The sequence below is a fragment of the Melospiza melodia genome, chromosome 3 (genome assembly GCF_035770615.1).
Source record: "Melospiza melodia melodia isolate bMelMel2 chromosome 3, bMelMel2.pri, whole genome shotgun sequence".
Taxonomy (NCBI): Eukaryota; Metazoa; Chordata; class Aves; order Passeriformes; family Passerellidae; genus Melospiza; species Melospiza melodia.
The window spans coordinates 46620547-46639389 of NC_086196.1; the positions used below are offsets into that span (position 1 = coordinate 46620547).

Consider the following 18843-nt stretch of genomic DNA (forward strand, 5'->3'; position numbering starts at 1 on the left):
TTTACACAGTCAGCTTGAGAGGCAAGCAACCACTACAAAAGTCACTGAATTTTCAGAATAGCAGTGCCCTGTCAGCTGTGCCCACTGTCTCTAGCTAAACATGCAAATCCCAGGTTTAGAAAGCTCCCTGTGTTAGAACCACAATTGTTCTGACGTTAAACTGTCCACAACAGATATTCATTATAGGCAGGACTCACAGAGAAACAAACCTGCACGGCCTCACTTTGTGGGACGTCCTGCCCCTCAAAGGCTCGTGAGGAACAGTGCTCAGCTTCTCCATAACCCACTCCTGAACTCAGGTCCTTTGCCTCGCTGCCAGAGGGACACACCACCACCTACTGCCTCGCGCCTGCTCACTGGGGCTCCACAAACACCCCCATGACACAATTTGTGCTTCTGTCTATGCAGAACTTCTCTCCCACCGCTTCTCAGGCTGCTGCCACAACACCTTCACGCCTTCCATTTCAGCCAAATCCATTTGGATCTGCAGCAGGGCAGTCACGAGCCCACAGCTGGACCCCAAGTGGCACGAGAGAAAGGGCAGGGCAGGAGAGGTCATTTCAACATCCTCTTTGCCAGAGGAACCTAGAGAAACCTCATGCCATAGAAGCTGGCTGTGGAGTGGGTGCCGAGCAGGACTGCAGGCCTGTTTTCACATGCCAAGGGATGCAGCCTGATCTGAAGCACAGGCTCAGCACCAGGCACTCCCTCACGAGTATTGTTATAGATGGATAATGAGATGATTGGCTCTCGCAACTAAAGGATAACTATTGTGTGAATATTAAGAAAAGCTTTAGTGATGTATAGTTATGTTATGGTAGTTTAGATGTTCTCTGTTCTCCCCATAGCTCCCTTTCCCCCCTGTATTGTGACCATCAGACAGCCGGGATTGTCTAGGACAGCTAAAAAGAAGGGGGCGGGGGCACACGCGTCCCTCACATGGGGCAGTTGGGAATGGAAAAGCTTGTTACTTAAGGGACGGCAACACCTCATCTCCAATCAAGTTACAAGAAAGCAGTTTGCACAGATAAACGGCAAAGAGCTGACGGACAGACTCTGGGCGGGGCCAGGGCTGGCTGATGCACCTCCCAGGGGTATAAAACTCTGAGCATCCATCTTGAAGATTAACTGGCCACGTGGTATCTACGAGGCAGCTTGCAGCGCTACGAATTTTTCCTTACGTAGTCCTTTTGCTGTATTTTTGTCAAGGTTTAAAAAACCTTTTTTAAATTTTCAAAGTGAGCAGCTGTTTCTCACAAGTATTAACAGGGGAAGTTCTTGGGATCTCTGCTGGCCGCAGCACCAGTGAAAGCAGCCACTGACAGACCAGTCCACTTTAAAACACCAGCGCCAATTAGGAGCTGTAATTTTACTTATCCTCCCCATCCAACGGCTTCTGTTTAATCCGTGAAATGGCACTTTCGACTCAGAGTCCCGAGCATCTGGAGCACACCCAGCCCCTCCCACCCAGCTACTCTCCCGGCATAGCTGCGTCGCTGGACGGGTCGGTGCGGGTACCCCGGAAGTCTCTCCCAGCCCCTCCCTGGCAGGATGCAGCTGCTCCAAGGGGCCGGCACCAGAAAACGCCCTCACTCCTTCTTTGTCTCTCTCACTCACTCTCTCACTCACTCCCGACACGCCACACGCAGCTTCTGCAGAAAAGTTACACGCGGTGCGTAAGTGCCGCCCCTGCCTGCACCCAGCCGCGGGCAGCACCAGGGAATGCGAAGGGCGGGCGCGGCCGCCGCCCCCTCACAGCCCGCCCGGTCCCCCGCGCCCCCCGGCGCTCGCGCCGTTACCCGTCGGCCCCGTGGGAGCCATCGCTGCCGCCGAGACGTCACCGCCCGCGGCCGGGGGCCCGCGCGCCGCCCGTGACGCGCGAGCTCCGCCCCGAGCGCGGGGCAGGCAGCGCGCGCTGCCCCTGGCGTGAGGGGAGCGGCAGGCGCGTGTCCTTGCTGGCAGACAGACAGACCGACAGACGCACAAACAGACCCAGACGACACGTTAAATGCCCCGAGGGGAGGGATGATTTCGGAGCCAGGCCGAGTTCAGCAAAATTGAGTTGTCTCTCACGGCGAGGAGAAGCAGGGCGGGGATGTGGTGTACGGGGGTGATTCTTTCAAACTCAAGCAAATGTACTGCCACTAGAGACAAATGTGGTGTTGGGAGGAGGCTTGTAAATAAGCCTTAGGGAGGTTGAAGTTGGACATGCCAGTGATGTATGGATGCACGTTACTGTCATGTAAACCTGGAGGCAAAATAATACTAAAGAAATCAAATTTAAGTCACAGTTTTCTTGACAGATGAAAAAAACCTGCTATGTGAGAACTCACCTTCTAAAAGAAATAAATATTTGCAGAACAACACTGCAATCACCACACTGTGTACAGAAAGTACTGCCAAGAGTTGGAGTAGCTCAAAGGAATAACTAGTCCTCTCATTTCGTGTTAGTAATTCAAGTGCCAATAGCAAGCCTTTATTGCTTGTTATTGGCCCTTGAATTGTCATCTAAACAGGTTCAATGGTGAAAATATGAAAAGAAGGAAGCCTGTAAAATGGAAGCTAAACATTCACTCTTGAATTTTCTTTTGAGAGACAGAAACAGTGATTACAAACTCCCTTGAGTCCAGTGTGATGTAAGAACTTTCATAATCAACTGTCCCTTTGGTCAATAGTGAATCAAGTATATATATATATATATATATATAAAATTAGTCATGTTTAAGTAACATATATATCTCATTCATTTTCAGAATAAATGCTGGCAGCCCACAGATCAACTTGGTAATAGTCCAACTTCAGTTGTAGGAGGCCATGCGCTGGTTTTGAATGACAGGGGATGTTGGAGAGCAGACCTTACCTGTCAGCAAACCATTGCAATCATCAGCCCGAGCTCCTAGTGCAAAAATGTGTCCCAAAATTCCAGTGTAAGATGTGGTTGTTGGGAAACCCATACTCTTTGAAAACCTAACAACAGAAGTGGAATACACTAAACAGAAGCAGAAATTAGGTGTTCCTAATGAGTGCCTAGTTTGATCCCTAATACACACAATATATTACAGAGGTGGGCAATACTTTGAGAACTGCTTGTTATGAGATTTTAGGGGGTGCATTTCCTTGCTTGACTTTTTGACAGCTTCCACCCTTTTTTGTCATGTGACATAACACAGTGAAAATTTCCTCTGGCAGCAATGCAGGTTGCAAAGCTCACTGTCTACACAGTTGCTTTTTGTGGCAACAGATCTTTGTACCACAGTTCATCACGTCCTTGTGCTGATGCAGTTGTTTGTGTAACTGCTGCAAAGTAGGTCAGTGGGGAAAAAAAAAGCCGCAGATTTGAAGGCGTTTTTGAAAAGGATCATTTCACATATCCCAGTTCCTTTGCAGTTTCACAATCAAATTAAGCCAGTTTGACTGTGTGATGCTGTGAAAGGTTTGTCCCAAATGCCACCCTGTGCTGTTCTCCTGTTTCCATCCTTTTCCTTGTGTGGGTGCTAGCCCTTGAACACAGTTCTTCTGTAAAAGTCAGTTATCAGTGGTAACAGATCTCTGGTCCAATTCATCTGCAGCAGAATGATCTCTAGGGGTGATGTAGGAACAGCAGCAGGAAGAGAGGGCAACAACCCTCCAGCCTCAGACTGTGTTCAATCTGCTTGAGAAACTGGAGTTGTGCAAACAACCGAAGGAGCACAACTGAAGCAGGATGGCACTTCAGAGGGTGAAGGGAAGAGGAGTGAGTGGATGAGTGGTAAAGGTAACATTCATCCAACAAAGAAGTAACAACACAAAACTTCAGCCTTAATGTGTTTTGCAGTGTTAGAGAATCCCAGGTCCCTTTTCCTGGTTTCGTGTCAATGCTGACAGAGTTGCGCAGTGCTGGGAGTCTGATGTGTGTCCCTACCCCAAGGCTGACACACTCCTGCAATTACCAAGATTTTTGAGCTGTTTCTTGGAGACACTCAAACACATGGTGTGGTTGGAGGGAACATTCAAGTATTTGCAGTGAACATGCCCTTAAGCTTGAAATGTAGTGTTTTTTGGTTTTTTTGTTTTGGTTTGGGTTTTTTTGTGTTACGGAGCATTGTTCTTATTTTGCTAAATTAGCCTGTTCCATTTAATACATTCCCTTTAATACCAGGAGCAGCTTAGAGTTGCAGAGCAGTGAGAAAACAGGGGAGAACACAAAGTTGGCATCATTCCTGTGTGTGAGAAGCCTGACCTTAGCACTGTGGGGAATTAGCCCTATTTAAACATCAGGTGCAGACATGGAGTCACACATCATGGTGAGAATCCTGGTTTCTGAAGGGGGTTATATGTGGTGGTTTAGTGAAGCTAGCTTCTTCCTAATTGCAGCAAGACTAAATCCAAATAAATATCCTTAACAAAAGAAATAAAAAAACTCTAAGATTGAGTTCTGATGTTTATTCCAAATATATCTGAATGTGTTTTCAAACCACTGTTTCCCCAGCTCCTCCCACACACACAGATAAACTCTCACAAAAAGATCTTTTAAACCAGGCAGTGTTTGAAGCAAACAAAGCCGTCCTCATATTTTGATTATTTTTTCAGTGCCAAGGATCTGTTCACCAGCTTGTTACTCTACTTGCACACCCATGCATTCAAACAACACACTCACATGTGTATAAGATAAAAAACAAGTCTTTAGCCCACTTTTAGCTTTTGGAGTTGTGTTTTAAATATCTCCACAATATTAATTACAAAAATACACGTCTCCCATATTATTTGCCTTGATTTCTGAGGATGCAGCTCCTAATGGGTTTTTCACATAAGTAATCCTTATTTAAACAAGAACAGTAGAATTAGTCGTGTTACTGTAGAAGAGTTGCATTTTAGAGAAATATATCCAAGCAAAGCATTCACAGCTCCATGCAGAAGTCTGAAGGGGAAAGCAGATTAATCTGATTTCAGAGTGCAGGTCTTGGCACTCTCTTCTGTGAAGTTACCCCTTGTGCTGTTTTGCTGCAGCTGGATTCTTGCCCTATTTTGGATTACTAAGTTGCACTACTTGTTTCATAGTTTCAGAATTTCCTCTGAGTTTAAGAATTACTATTTATTTTTAATAATTTTGTAGACCCACAACTTAGAGGGTGATTTTTCTGTGATCCAAATACAAATTATCTGTTCTGTATAAGTTAAATTATGATCTTAACATTTTTCTTCCAGATTCAAAACCTTACGTGAAGGTAAAAGAAAGCTGAGTGCCTGGAGATCAGTTCTAAGCACACTCCAAATATCAAAATAGCCTATTAAAGATATTAAACCAACAATTTTATTCTACGTATTTACCAAAGAATTTGGACTTCACTACTTAAAAAAAAGCCCAAAGTCTTCGTGACAGTGATAAAAAACACACTTAGAGTGAACTGAGTATAACCTTTTGCATCTTTAGAGAATCTTTGTTGATGAAAGAGTGTATAAATATCCGGAAGAACTTTAAATGCAGGCATGAGAGGACTGGGAATTCAATAAGGGGTGTAGTCTTAGAGCTTATTCATACTGCTGGCAAATTGTGTCAACTGCTTTCAACCAGTTACAGATTTGTGCCTGTAAATATTTTGTATTTATTTCATTATGAAATTTTGCAGCATTTTTAAAACTCTTAAGTATGCAGCTTTCAGGCATACACATCAAAATCATTGAAGAGAGGCTGGTGGTGTTCTCTGGGCCATATCAGTGGATAGACAAGCTCAGAGATACAGACTCCAGGAGCTGAAGTGAGCTGTCAGAGCATGAGCCCCAGGCATACTTTTGCTGCTGTAAATGGGATTACACTTCTCCTGACAAGCACAGCGGTTTGTGACCGACACAGCTTGAGATCTGTGAAAATGTGGTGACTGCGGAGGATTATAGAAAGGTTTGAGCAGCTCTGAATGGTGGACCATGAGAAAACAAAGCCACTCAGCCCAGCCATCTGCATCCTGGAAGTACCACCACGGCACAATGAGGCAGAGCAAAGGGACATGGACAGGTCCCTTGTGTGCGATGTGTGAGTGGCACTGGAGAGCTTCCAGCAGGGCATCCGGCTGTCAGGCATGGCTCCATCGCTGGGACAGAGCAGCCTCAATTCCGTCATTTTCTTTCATTAAAAAGCAAACCTTGTGAGATTTTTTTGCAAAGGCAGAGGGAATCTTTCCGTGTAAAATACCTTGAAAGACCAGTTCTCTACTTTGCTTTCTCTAACTTACACAGAGAAACAGCCCAGTATGTTGTCAACAATCTCTTAAAAATCATGGTTTATAGGCAGTTCTCTTCTCGTTAAAGGACTTTGAAACCGCATGGTTCATTCAGTTTGATTTCAAGTCTAACACATAGGTTTCAAAGCTTTGTGGAAGCTGCTTATGAGCACAGAGCTAACAGTGACATTTTCCCTACCCTTCCTATAGGCAGGCACCATCTCCCTTACCTTGAGAGGAATTTGGGAAATGCTATCACCTCCCATGCATTCAATTCATTCTAGAAGAGCAGAAATAGAGAGGGGAGAAAGATGATGAGGTCAGGAGCAAGGAAACAGCAGCATGGATTAAAGTCCCAGATATGAGGTAGAAAACAAGTTTAAGGAACCTCTTCCAGAAATATAAACCCTTCTAGAAAGTTTCTTTTGCTGGAGATATTAACTATGACTAAAGAAAATTGTTGTCAAATCAACATACTAAATGAAAAAAAAATGCAAGTGATGCAACAATATAGAATTGTCAGACAAAAAAGAACCTTAATGCTAAAAGTCGTATGTATGAATGAAGAAATGAAGAAACATGAAAAAATACTCAGTGGTGATGTTGGTTCTAAATCTTGCCTAAGCTTCAGAAATAAAATTGTGAGGAAAAACAAGCCTCTTACACCAGCAACAACATGGGCAAGAGACACTGACTGGGAACACTGCTCTAGGGCAGAGTCTTTCTTTAGTTATCAGTAATACACATTTGCATTTTAAAAAATGCCCAGAGTGTACTTTGTCATCCTAAAGGCCAAGTATTTCCACCCTGTTGGTTAGTGATACCTGTCAGGTCCTACTCTTTGGCAAGTTCTCAATATAGAAGTGAAAAATTTCTTTTGTTAGCCTGTGGTCTACAATAATTCCACTTGAGATTTTCTTTTCCTTTGGTATCTCTTTTTTGCCTTGTCAAGCTAAAGGACTTCACTTTGGGTCTTAACACTTGTTAAAGTGTTAAGGTAGCACTTAATAATAAAATGTATTAAGCAATCTAAGATCTGCTGACAAGTCCTCAGAAGTCTCTGTTAGCATTGCTATATCATGTCAGCATTTTCCTTGTATATTTTTCAGGATCAGGAGAGTGGTCTTTGTACAACCCCTCATGTAGTAGAGTCACTGTCAATGAGTTGAACTTGGAGGCAACATAAGAGAGCTGCAAGAGAAAGTAGGTCCTCGTCCCCCTGTATATTCTTGCACAAGCAAGAATAGTCCCCCTGTATATTCTTGCTCATGCAAATACTGTGTATTGTCCTTCCCTCCTCTCCTGTTTGCTCTCCCACGTGCAGATAGGACAGGTACAGTGGGAGCTGGCAGAGCCTCCAGAAGCGTGTGAAGAGGGTAGAGGCTGGGCTGTTGGTTAATCACACTTAGGTCTGCCATCTCCTCTTTACTATGTAGAGCAAAACTCACTGCAAGCACGTGAATTTTGATGCCAGCAGGTGCTGGTGGAATAATCTGTGGTTTATATCTTAAATTTTCCTGTGGTACACAAACGCCTTTCCATACAGAGCTGATGACTGAAAAGCATGCTGTCATTCCTATCTATTGATGGATCTGATAAGTACTTCAGGAGTAGCAGGTAAAGCTAAAGATATTAAATAAAAACAAAGGGAGGAACACTCTATTGCCTTAGTACAAGTCAAGAATAACTGCATTCTGATCAAGCAGAAATAAAGTGTCTCCCTTTAAAATCCAGTTCAAGGGAGCCTTGAAATCATTAAACTAGATTTGAGTCAACATCTCCAGTCAGAAACATTTAAGCTCTAAGGGACAGTTGTTAAAAGTGGGAAGAGAGCAGTGGCAGACAGAGGCTGGTGTCTGAGTTGGGAGGGAAAGTTATCTGCCAAGAGACAGCAATGCTGGCAGGAAGAGAGATGTCTCCTCAGAAAAGGCAAATTAATGACCAGGATTGCTAAAGGCAATCCTGTCTGCAGAGCAGCACTTCAGTTAAAGGCCACCACTACAAGAAGGGGTAATGACCCTGATCAGGATGTTGCCTCATTCCAAAAACTATTCCAGAAGGCAGAATGTTCATTTCACTATAGCTGTTCCAGTTGTCCCTTGCAAATAAGGTCAGCCAGGACATCTGGGTTCAGGGTCTGGCTTGAAGAAACAATGAGTCTTACAGAAAATCTGCTTTAGCTCCCAGAAGAGCGAGAATGTTGGGGCAGTCAGGTGGGGTCATAATTGAATGGTTTCAGTTTTTCATGCTGTAAGAAAATGAAAAAGCTAGTTATTAATTTTTATGGATTGAAGGTTTTTGCACAACCATAATCAAAACATTTAATTTGTAGTGCTGTTGGGACAAATCTTCTTAAGTTGAGGCAGCTGATAGAAATGTATTGTTTGTTGAGAAGAATGAAAAATGTTAAAAAATGTATTGTCTTTTTTTTATATAAAGTTTACATTTTTCTTTTTGCTACAAGCATAATTTCCGCTTCTTACAACTGCATATGCAGCTATACCAAAATGAAAAATGGGGAAAAAATTAAATGCAATTCAACGGCTTAAGAATGTAATAATACTTGTACATTTTTATTATCGCATTAAAATACTTACATTTCAAGCCCATGAAGTGACCCACAAGTCACTTCAGATAATGAGACAGTTATTATTTCCAAGTGCCAAAATTGCTTGCAGGACAGTATAGGTGTTTGCCAGCTTGTTGTGGCAAATCAGGCCTTGTCACCTTCCACTGGCAAATAATGAAGGTAAAAGTTAGAGCTGCCATGGAGTGTTGTCCCAAGACACTGCACAAATCACAGCAAGGCCACTCAATGTTAGATCCTGTGCCTTTGGTTAATGACAGCAGCAATAGACAAGATGTCAGGGATGTGGTGTTCGACCACATCACATCTGCCATACGTGTTCGTCACACTCACCTGGGTACCCCCCAAGCATTACTGGATGTCTGACTTTCATTTAAATAGGTTTGCTAAAGAGTTTGTCACAACTGTTACTGGGGTTTGTTTCCTGGGAGGTAACATTTCCTCTCTCCTGGACTGCCTGTGTTTTGCAAATATTTAGTCAGAAAGCTGGAATCACGTCCATATTAATTCTGGTAGGTTACCAGAAGATAAAAAGATAACCAGAGCAACCAAAAAGACTTTGGGAAACAGCTTGAAATAGATAAAGGAATGTAAAGTAAATCTTTTTTTCAAGCATATCCAATAGGCTAGTGGAGGGTTTATAGGTGCAGTAGGTCCTACTGAAAGGAGGACAGAAGGAGCTCTCAAAGCAGATATATTACTTTGGCAGAAAAACAGACTAAATTTTTGGCATCAGTGTGCAGAGTTCTACAAGTTTGTGATCTACAAATTACTGTCAGCTCGGAGACTCTTTTGGTCACACGTGACCACTTAGCATCTCCTTTTCAGACTTTTCCATTATTCCTCCAGTTCATAATGGTCAGAGCTAGGAAACAGGTCTGAACAAGATGTTTGATACAGCCATTCTTTGCTTTTCTGTTGTGCCTTTTTTCTAATTATAAGAATTTGCTGTGCCTGTACTGACAGTTCCATTCAAATCAAGGCCAGACTTGCTGGCAACTTGTGCAAGCATTTCTTCTCTTTCAGTCTTATCAGCACACCGGCTAAAACCTGAAACAGGACCTTCAGTGTCTGAGCCAGAGGAGCTGTTCTATACCTGGGCTTCTGCCACAAGTATCCCTTATGCAGCTGGAAGGCTCCAGCTCAGGAGAGCACACAGGATAACCACTCCTCCCAAGGACAGTGCTCAAGGTCATTTTCCACTCAAAGCATTAAAAGGAATCCTGAAAGGAAGAAAGTTTCCATGTGTTGGGGCCAAATAAAACAGCCAGGTTTTGAAACAAAACAGCCAGGTGCAAGTAGATAAGGGATGGATGGGTGTTAAAATAGCCTCAGGACATTTTTTGTCTCAGGACATTCATCCAACATACTTGATTTCCAGGTAATTAAAGCAATATGCTGATAAACAAATTTGTGAAAAGCAGTATTACAAATGCTAATGCAATTTCCCAAGACCTAGCAAATTAGCAGAGGAATTTCTTTCGAAGATTAGAATATGAAATCCTAGTCAAGCTCACATATGGAAAAGACTTGGCTTATTGTTTAATATAGCTGCCCTAATTAATGAGGGAAACGACTGGCACTCCTAGTACTGGCTCAAGGTTTGTTGTCTGAACATAAGTATTCTTTTGTTGGGAATAATAAAGGATTTTCAGTGAAAGTAGGTGGCTCGGTCCCTAATTCCACAGTTATACAATCACTTTAAGGTAATGTAAATACAGGCTGCTGCTCCAGGGGATAATCTACAGTTCTAAGCACTCTAGATATGTATTCCCAGCCAGCACGGTAACCAGACCAGGGAACTGTTCTATTTATAAATTAATGGGATCATGGAAAAAGCAGAGATAGACTTGTCCTTTGTGGTGGCAGCCCACACCTTGGGTTAAAATTAGAATGGGATTACACATTTTAAAAAGAGACTAATATGAAATAAAATCCAGCTTAGAACAGTCAGTTTTCCTATATAAAAATATTTGATCTAAAACAAGTAGAATCTCACCAGAACATGCTAACAACTGTCTGTAGTCCAGGTTTAATGCTGCTGAAGTGGCTCCCAAAGAAAATACCCTCTGAACACAAGCAGAATGTAGACTTATGCACAAGCAAGTAAGTGCACCAGTTGTTAACCATGAGTCTTGGGGAAGAGTGGCACAGGTAATGAATAGATATTATTTTCTCATTAAATATTACTGGAACTATTTGTAGAAACCTACCAAAAATATTGATATCATTACAGTGAGGAAAGCATGTTCATTTACTAATGATGATCAAACTATTACTTCTTTACAGAATTAGCCTCAACTACAAGCTATTTCAGTCAAGAAAGGAAACTGCTTACCATCCAAATCCAGCTGCTAACAGGAACTATATTCCTCCTTCAGTGAGACCACTTGTGTCTGGGAAAACCTTTACAGACACTATGAACAACGTGAATAAAAGAACATGATCTCCAAGAATTCAGAAACTGAACAACAGGATGTTCTGATGAAAGTGCAATCCTCTAGGAATGGCTCTGACCCAAGCCTTTTGTGGTCAGTGGATAAAAAAACAGCAGTGGAAACTGTGTACAAAGAAGGGAGGTGTGAAGGTAGCATAGAGCTGACAGCAGATTTCTACCTGTATCAGCACCTTTCAAAAATCAGTGTCTGAAAATTACTACTATGAAATCAAAATTATCTTGGCAGGAAGTTTTTCAAAGAACTGCTGTATTCATGTAAAGTCACAGAAGACATCTGTATTACAGTCATTTAAGCAAGTTAAAACCTTACCAACTTCTGTGAACTGTATTCTACAATCTTCATTCATATGTTCTTCAAAGTAATGCTGTACCTCCAGCTACTGAACCTTGATTTGGCCCCTGTGATTGACACATTTATTACCCCTGACTCAACTACTGCACTTTTTTCACAGTAAAACTAGTTTGCTGCCAGAATTATGTGGACAGAAAACGTTGCTGTGTTGATTCCCAGTGGGAAGAATGATCCTGCAGAAATATACAAATGCCACCTACTAAAAACAGAGCCTTAGAGGAAAAGAAAATGTCTCTGTAAAACCCACAGCCCCTGAATGTGATCACAGAATATTTTAAAGGACCTTGAGGATTACCCTCTCTAGGGTAAAATAACACAGTTTGCTTATGTTGATCCTGGGAGAAACATTTTATGATATATCTTCATTTTACACAAAAGACATGTTAAAGTAATAATTATGGTATAACATTTTTAGGCAAGTGTGAATGGATAATTAATCCCTGCCGTTCTCAGCCACTGGTTCTGTTCATTCTGCTTTAGAAATTAGAAACCTGATATAAGATTGGAAAAATTACTTTGCAAGTTTTTCTCTTGCTGCTGATAACATTATCTCTCACATGCTTTGATCAACAGAACACAGCTAAAGGAGGAGTTTAGAAGTCCCTTCCATACTATCAGAAATAGGAATAATATCACAATATAAGAATTAGTGGATAGAGAACATGAACCTGACAGAGGTGTCAGATATAAACTATCTTTGTGCCATTTTTTTTTGCATAATCCTGCCTGTAGCACTGACATTTTGCTTTTGTGCCACATTCAGAAGTGCAGTGTTTTATTCTTCCAGTTGCATTAAACCGTGACAATGAGAGATACATAGATTTATTTTTTAATAGGATTCAGTTTGACCTGCAGTCATTTAGCTGGAGATGGCTTTGCTTTAAGGCAGAGCTTCCTGACTTAGCTTGTACAGGCACTGTGATCACAGGAGGAGATGGCACTGCACCATGTCATTGTCAGCAGTGGCAGTAGCAGCTTCTGGCTGTGTGCAAGGCTCCACATGCAGATCCTAGCCCTAGCAAGTCCTCTGCTGGCCTTTGTAGACAAGGGAGAAGGAAGAGATATTTGGTCATTGTCTGTCTCCTCTGGAATTGTTTTAAAATGCTCCCACTCCACCCACCTTAACCTGCAGGGTGCCTGTTTTAGGATTGAAATCACACACAGAATTTTAATGCTTGCCATCCATAAATTTCCAAACAATGGCCAGCAAAAGCACCATTGCATACTTAACATCTGCTTTTTTTGCACATGAGGAAAAAGTGACACACAGAAAAGTTAACACCAATGTCCTCAAAGTTAACGCCTATGTACCACTGAATTCAATCTAAGCTTGGAGTTCTAACAAGTTAGGGACATCTGTGCTCAGGTGACCTACATGGAAACTCTCCAACTCATTCTGAGCTCCATCTCTCTTCATGAAAACAGACCTATACCTCCAGCACACAGAGACTGTTGTTCACGCAGACACATGTATTGAAATGTGTGACAGACTTTGAACTTTTTGCATCTGAAAACTCCTTTGGTGTTCAGAGATGTTTCCAGTTCATAGAGGGAGCCACTAGGTTAATTGCCAACGACAGTCTCATAAGGTTTTGAAAAGCAGACTTTATTTAATAGGCACATCATTGCTTTAATAGCACTGGGCTGCACAGCTTGCTTCACCATTCGTAATGGTTTTGTTTGATTACATTGCATTTCCTCAGTGTCGGTAGGATTCAAGTAAAAAAGTTACTGCTTTTATTCTCTGTCATTTCTCAAGGTGGAAAAAACCAGTAAACGTCTAGCGCACAGGAGCAGGGTACAGACAGAACTGCCTGTGACGCAGCAGAACTCAAGACAAACTGAATTCTGAGCACTGAACAGTTAAAGCTGCAAGACAACCATACTACATTTGCTCAGATGGGAGTTTGCTTATGCAGGATAGAGATGAATGTTGCCCACTAATACATACAATGATGCACTCTTATACTGAGAAACAAAGACTGTCCAACATAGACAAGAATGAGGGTTTCATAACAAAACAGTTCACATGAAATTAGCTTTTCTGATTATAAAAGTTGTATTCCCTCAGCTGTAAAAGTCAAAGGCCTAAAAGAAAAGAACTGCTTACAGAACTCTAAAACTGCACTTTAATCAGCTTCCCCCTTATATTACAACTCTTTGAGACAAAAGCATAGCACTCTGGATTCCTTTTGTAATTAAGTAGTTTATGTGGTTGTTATATTTCTTCCCTGAAAATCTGCATTTTAGTATTTTATTAAATTCCACCAATAGAAGCATACAAAATCAGAAATCATGAGAGGAAAGTAATATTGCTCTATGAAAGAAAAAAAGCATGACTTCTAACTTCTGAACATCATAAAAGAAGTGCATATGGCATTGAAACATTTTGAAAATGGAGAAATATTTTGCAAGTTTCAACATTTTTAGGTTTCACATTCTGTTTTCTGAATGTATATTTCCAAAATTAATATCTTTCAATTTTTAATCAGTTTTGTAGCATTGCATAGGACAGACAACCTAAAACCAACAAGGCAGGTATCTAGCGTGCTGCACACTTTAATATACATGGGTTACTTCAGTTACTAGCGCTTTACACTGACGGTACCTACTGTATTTGTAAAATTTGTTTTTAAATCAGCTTGTCAAAGCTTTTGAGAAGCAATCTGGGCAATAAGGTGGGCATTTTTAGTGTTTACCATGAATACAGCCAATTACTGACTCAGAGGTCGCTCTCTCCATACAGTGCTGATGAAAAGGAGGTGTAATCCAGAGCCCCAGGAACAGAGCCCGGGCCGGTGTACGGAGGCATTCTCTTGATGCAGTACTGAGCCTGCTCAGGAGGCAGCTCTCGACGCAACTCATCTGCCAGGATATAAGGCTGGGAGGGGGAAAAGGATTGACAAATTCAGTATTAGTTCTTCAAAATCACATAACATGTTTATTTTCTGTAACTAATAATTTGGGCATCTTGCCTATTTTTCTGAGACCAAATGTTTTCCTCTGTAAATTCCATCACAAATTATGAGTTGAAGGGGGCAATTCCACCAACAAACTGATTAGGTCAAAATGCAGTGTCAGGATATGTGACTGTGTATATTAGCTACCAAGCACTGTGCAACCATGGGCAGACTGCTACAGAAACAGCTTACTCCTAGATAGTCAGTATCTCTGCAGTGCACTACTGCCCCTTCTGCAGTGACAGGACAGATGCAGGTAGTTCCTGTTAGTTTCAAAGTTCTAACATATGTGTAAAGAAAGATGCATTATTTTTCTTAATGGCATGCCTTTATGACATGAAGGATACCCTCTGTTAACAGACTTGACATTGCTTAAAATAGCAATCTAATTAAACCACTTTTTCCTGAGACCATCTTCCACATGAATTGCTACTGAGAACACGTCTGGAATTTAAAATGTGGTCCACATTAACTGAGATCACAAAATCAATACAAGTAGCGGGAATGAGAAAATCAATAGAGTGAACTTGGGCAAATAGACCTGTACTGCTATGATCTCTCTCCACAGCACAGTATTGCTTTTGTGGCAGCACTGTTTATGGCCCTGATTCCCCCAGAAGCTCTTGTGTTGCCATTATACTCCCTTGCATCTTCAAACACCACTCAGTCACAAGTGCATCTGGCAGTGGGGATGAAAGAATGCCAAATTCAGGAGCTTTCTCTACAAACCCAGTAACTACAGGAGGCTTCCTCCTGTTGCTCCTTCTAGGATATGGATACACCACATTGCATCATCCTGTTGAGTGACCTGTCCAGTCACAACATGGCTCACAATCAGGTGTAGCCTTGTGCACCTGATCTAGGCTGTGTTCCAGAGGGCAAACTGCATTGAAACATTGAGACAACAGCATGAAAGGCAGAACGAGTTCCCCACTAATCAAAGCTGTGATGCTGAAATAACCTGATGTACAATATATCCATTATACAGGTCAACCATCTAAGTCTTGTCTAAGATGCCTAATTATCTGTTGGCTCTCTATGATATGACCAATACACAGACCAAGCCTTGTATTCTGCGCCCATTTCAGGTAAGAGCCTTGGTTCCAAACAAGAAGAAAATGCACATGCTTTCTCTTAAGTCTGACAAACTGCAAACAAAGCTTCACTGTTGCTAAAAGGCTTGTAACAAGAAGGGCTAAACAGGAGAGCAATTGAATCCTTGCAGCAGCAGCATGGTGACTGACCTTATCTGAAGCCAGGATTCTGAAGGAAGCTATCACTTGCTCAGCCGTGTCGGTGTCTGCTGTTTCCCTGGTCATGAAGTCAATGAAGGACTGGAAAGTGACAGTTCCTTGCCCATTGGGGTCAACCAGAGACATGATCCGGGCAAACTCAGCTTCACCCTTTCACAAAATCCAAAACAAAGAAAATGGTCACCATAATACTGATCTCCAGCAGCCTGAGCCTCTCATGAACCAGTGGGAACCACTGGCTATAGAGCTTGTAAAGCATCTTCCTGACTCGGGAACATCAACATCAGAGCCAATGAAATCTGCACCTTAAATGCCCACCCCGCCTCTGTAAAAAGGACTGTGCTTTTGGAAAGTGTATCCTTTGTCCTGAATACATAATACATACCTTTCAATTAAATGTCACCATATTCTCTCCCTCCCGCCCTCCCAAAATACTAGTTTAGCTTGTTCTAACTTCACACTTCATTTTCCATCTCATCCTAAATCCATTGTAATTTAGGTACCATGCAGGGAAGTGAAACAATAGCCCAACAAGCAGGGTAGTCACAGGCCCACAGAACTAAGAAGGGAAACAATTCTGAAAATTTCATGCTAAATACAGGACAGCTTAACTAAGGATAATCTCTTTCTTTTCCATAAAAAAGGTGAATTTCAGAGGAAATTTTTAGAACAAATAATTGAAGCAAGGAAAATGTAACTCCAAAGGCAAGTTTACAAAAATTAAACAGTATCAAACTCATTCTTCGTCATGCAGGTAGAAAAGGAGAAATTTACAAAAACATCAGTTTAATAACTGTTAATTTCAGTTTTTAAAGTTTCATTAATTCAAAGAGCAACGCAGCGCACCACAGAATATGGTTTTCGAGTTTCTTGTTTTACTTTTAACTTCCCTTTTAACCATTTGAAAATAAAGAAAAAGCAAAGAAAGTATTATCTCTAGTGTGGATGACATTAGTATCCTCTCTATTTAGATAAGCTTTAGTATTGCTGTGGTTAACATTTTAGCTGCAAGCAGAATCAGCTGACATTTTTTCTTAAAGCTCGTACCAAATCATAACCCATTGAAATTAAGCAAGCTCTGAAATCATCATGGTCCATCAATCCATTCTTCCTCTATTGATCAAAACAATGTAAGGAATATAGAAGGGAGGGTTTGAAGAATCCAAGGTAATTTCCAGAGAGATGATGTGTTTGGACCATTGGCATATTGGATCCAGTGCATGAACGGTATTCATTGATGTTGCCCGGTCAGGTCACCAGAACCATCATCAGTTTTAAAAAAAGAGGAAGAAGTAACTAACATATTACACACAGGAAAGAGACATTTTCACCACAAAAGGAGTAACATCAGGAAAGGTCAGGGGAGAGATAAGGGAGAAGAGGAGATGAATGGGACAAGAATACAGAGAACACAACCAGAGAAGACAAAAAGAAGAGCGAGGAGAAAAATTTGTTACTAAATTAGTCAAACTCAGTAGATGCTCAAAACTGCTTCCCTGATATGAAATATCTTTGAAATGTTCTGTGTGGAATTTGATCAGCCAAAAGTACAGTGAAAAACAATGAAATACTTCCTTCCAAGGTCAAAGTAAATACATCATGAGAGCAATCTGGTGATATATGGGAAATAAGTACAGGGATTTTCCTTCTGACTGCAGGCTGTCAAGACCCTGAATACAGCAGAGATGTGCATACTGACTTAAAAGATGAGACCTGCAAGACTTAGGAGATCAGTTGAAGACCTTGTATGAAATGAGGTTGCTCATTTTCCAGTCAATAACATATCTGCCACATTCTAGATTTGAGGCTGAGTAAACACAAAATGGCATGAAAGTAAGAAGGTAAATAAATCTTTCCTCTGTGCTGTGATAGATTGCAGAGCCTTGGAGAGAATTGTGTCATCCTATATTAGGAGAGGGCATAGGAGAACTTGTATTGAGTCTGAGGAAAGGAAAAGTGACAAAAGTCTGAATGCAAGAAGCATAAGAGCTTTCCTAATCATCTAGTAGTGTCCAAAGAAAATATCTCAAACCAAGTAAAACAAACAAACTTAAAAATCTTTGAAAAAAAATACAGCTCAAAGTGATGCTGACAGTCCATCTAAACCAGTTGTGTTCCCAGAGGCAGGATCTTTTCAAAGCATTATGACCAACAGACTGGAGTTTAAACATGCGATCTTTTTGGCTATTGTTACATCTGAAAATAGATTTATTTTAGTTTCCTCTACCTGCAAGTCATTTCCAACCTGTCCTAGACTGATGAGGCAGGCTTTAAATTCATCAGACTGTAGATTGTCAGATTCGTCCTAGCATCCCATCACAGGCCATGCATTTGGGAAGGGGAAAGGAAAGAAAAGTCACAGATCAGGTTAGTTGGTTAGTAAAGAACCTTCCATTCACAAATTAATAAATACATTCTTCCAGAATTTCATGGAAATGTAATGTCAACATATGCAATGAATTACCTAAAAAGTGTGCAGTTTTTGCAGTTTCATACTTTAGACTTTTTCTTAGTAGAAGAGGGTCCTCACTTCAACTACAGAGTTAAAACTCTGCTTCCTTCCATCTTTTTTTTTTAAATACCTTTGCTGTCAAGGCAGATTTCATTCTATGAACTTCCATTTGCTTGCTACCTTTTCTGTTGTCATGCAGTGCACTGGAAGTACTGGAAGGGTCTGCCCAGGGAGGTGGTGGAGTCACCATCCCTGGATGTGTTTAAAAAAAGATTGGATGTGGCACTCAGTGCCATGGTTTAGTTGAGATGTCAGGGAATGGGTTGGACTTGATGATCTTGAAGGTCTTTTCCAACCCAGTAATTCTGTGATTCAGTGCATGTGAGATGCAATAAAAATATCACTGAACCCAGGCAAAACATGTTTTCCTCACTCAATTACTGTTACTTTGTTCTTGATGTGGTAATACTACTTAATATAATATGCATGTCTCAAAGGAGACAAGTACAAAATAAATTTATAACTGACAACTTATTTTCAGTTATCTGTCTTCTTTAACAATATATGTAGTCAGGTTTTGCTTTGAA

At 41.3% G+C, this 18843-nt stretch overlaps 2 protein-coding genes across 3 annotated transcripts in view; both read right to left on the reverse strand.

Annotated features, from left to right (window-relative positions):
- MTR (5-methyltetrahydrofolate-homocysteine methyltransferase) overlaps positions 1-1882 on the reverse strand; it is a 51572-nt gene extending 49690 nt beyond the window's left edge. Inside the window, exon 1 of one of the 2 annotated variants that reach the window (XM_063151588.1) lies at positions 1800-1882. In XM_063151588.1, coding sequence (XP_063007658.1) covers positions 1800-1821 — 22 coding nt within the window. In that variant the 5' untranslated portion in view covers positions 1822-1882. The remainder of the gene's footprint in view (positions 1-1799) is intronic. The other variant, XM_063151587.1, reaches the window with a different exon arrangement.
- An 11294-nt stretch (positions 1883-13176) lies between these two features.
- The window catches only part of ACTN2 (actinin alpha 2), a 67643-nt gene continuing 61976 nt past the window's right edge, over positions 13177-18843 (reverse strand). Inside the window, exons 19-21 of the mRNA XM_063151594.1 lie at positions 16852-16917; positions 15796-15954; positions 13177-14472 (exon numbers count right to left, since the gene is read on the reverse strand). Of these exons, the coding sequence (XP_063007664.1) occupies positions 14314-14472; positions 15796-15954; positions 16852-16917 (384 nt within the window). The 3' untranslated portion in view covers positions 13177-14313. The remainder of the gene's footprint in view (positions 14473-15795; positions 15955-16851; positions 16918-18843) is intronic.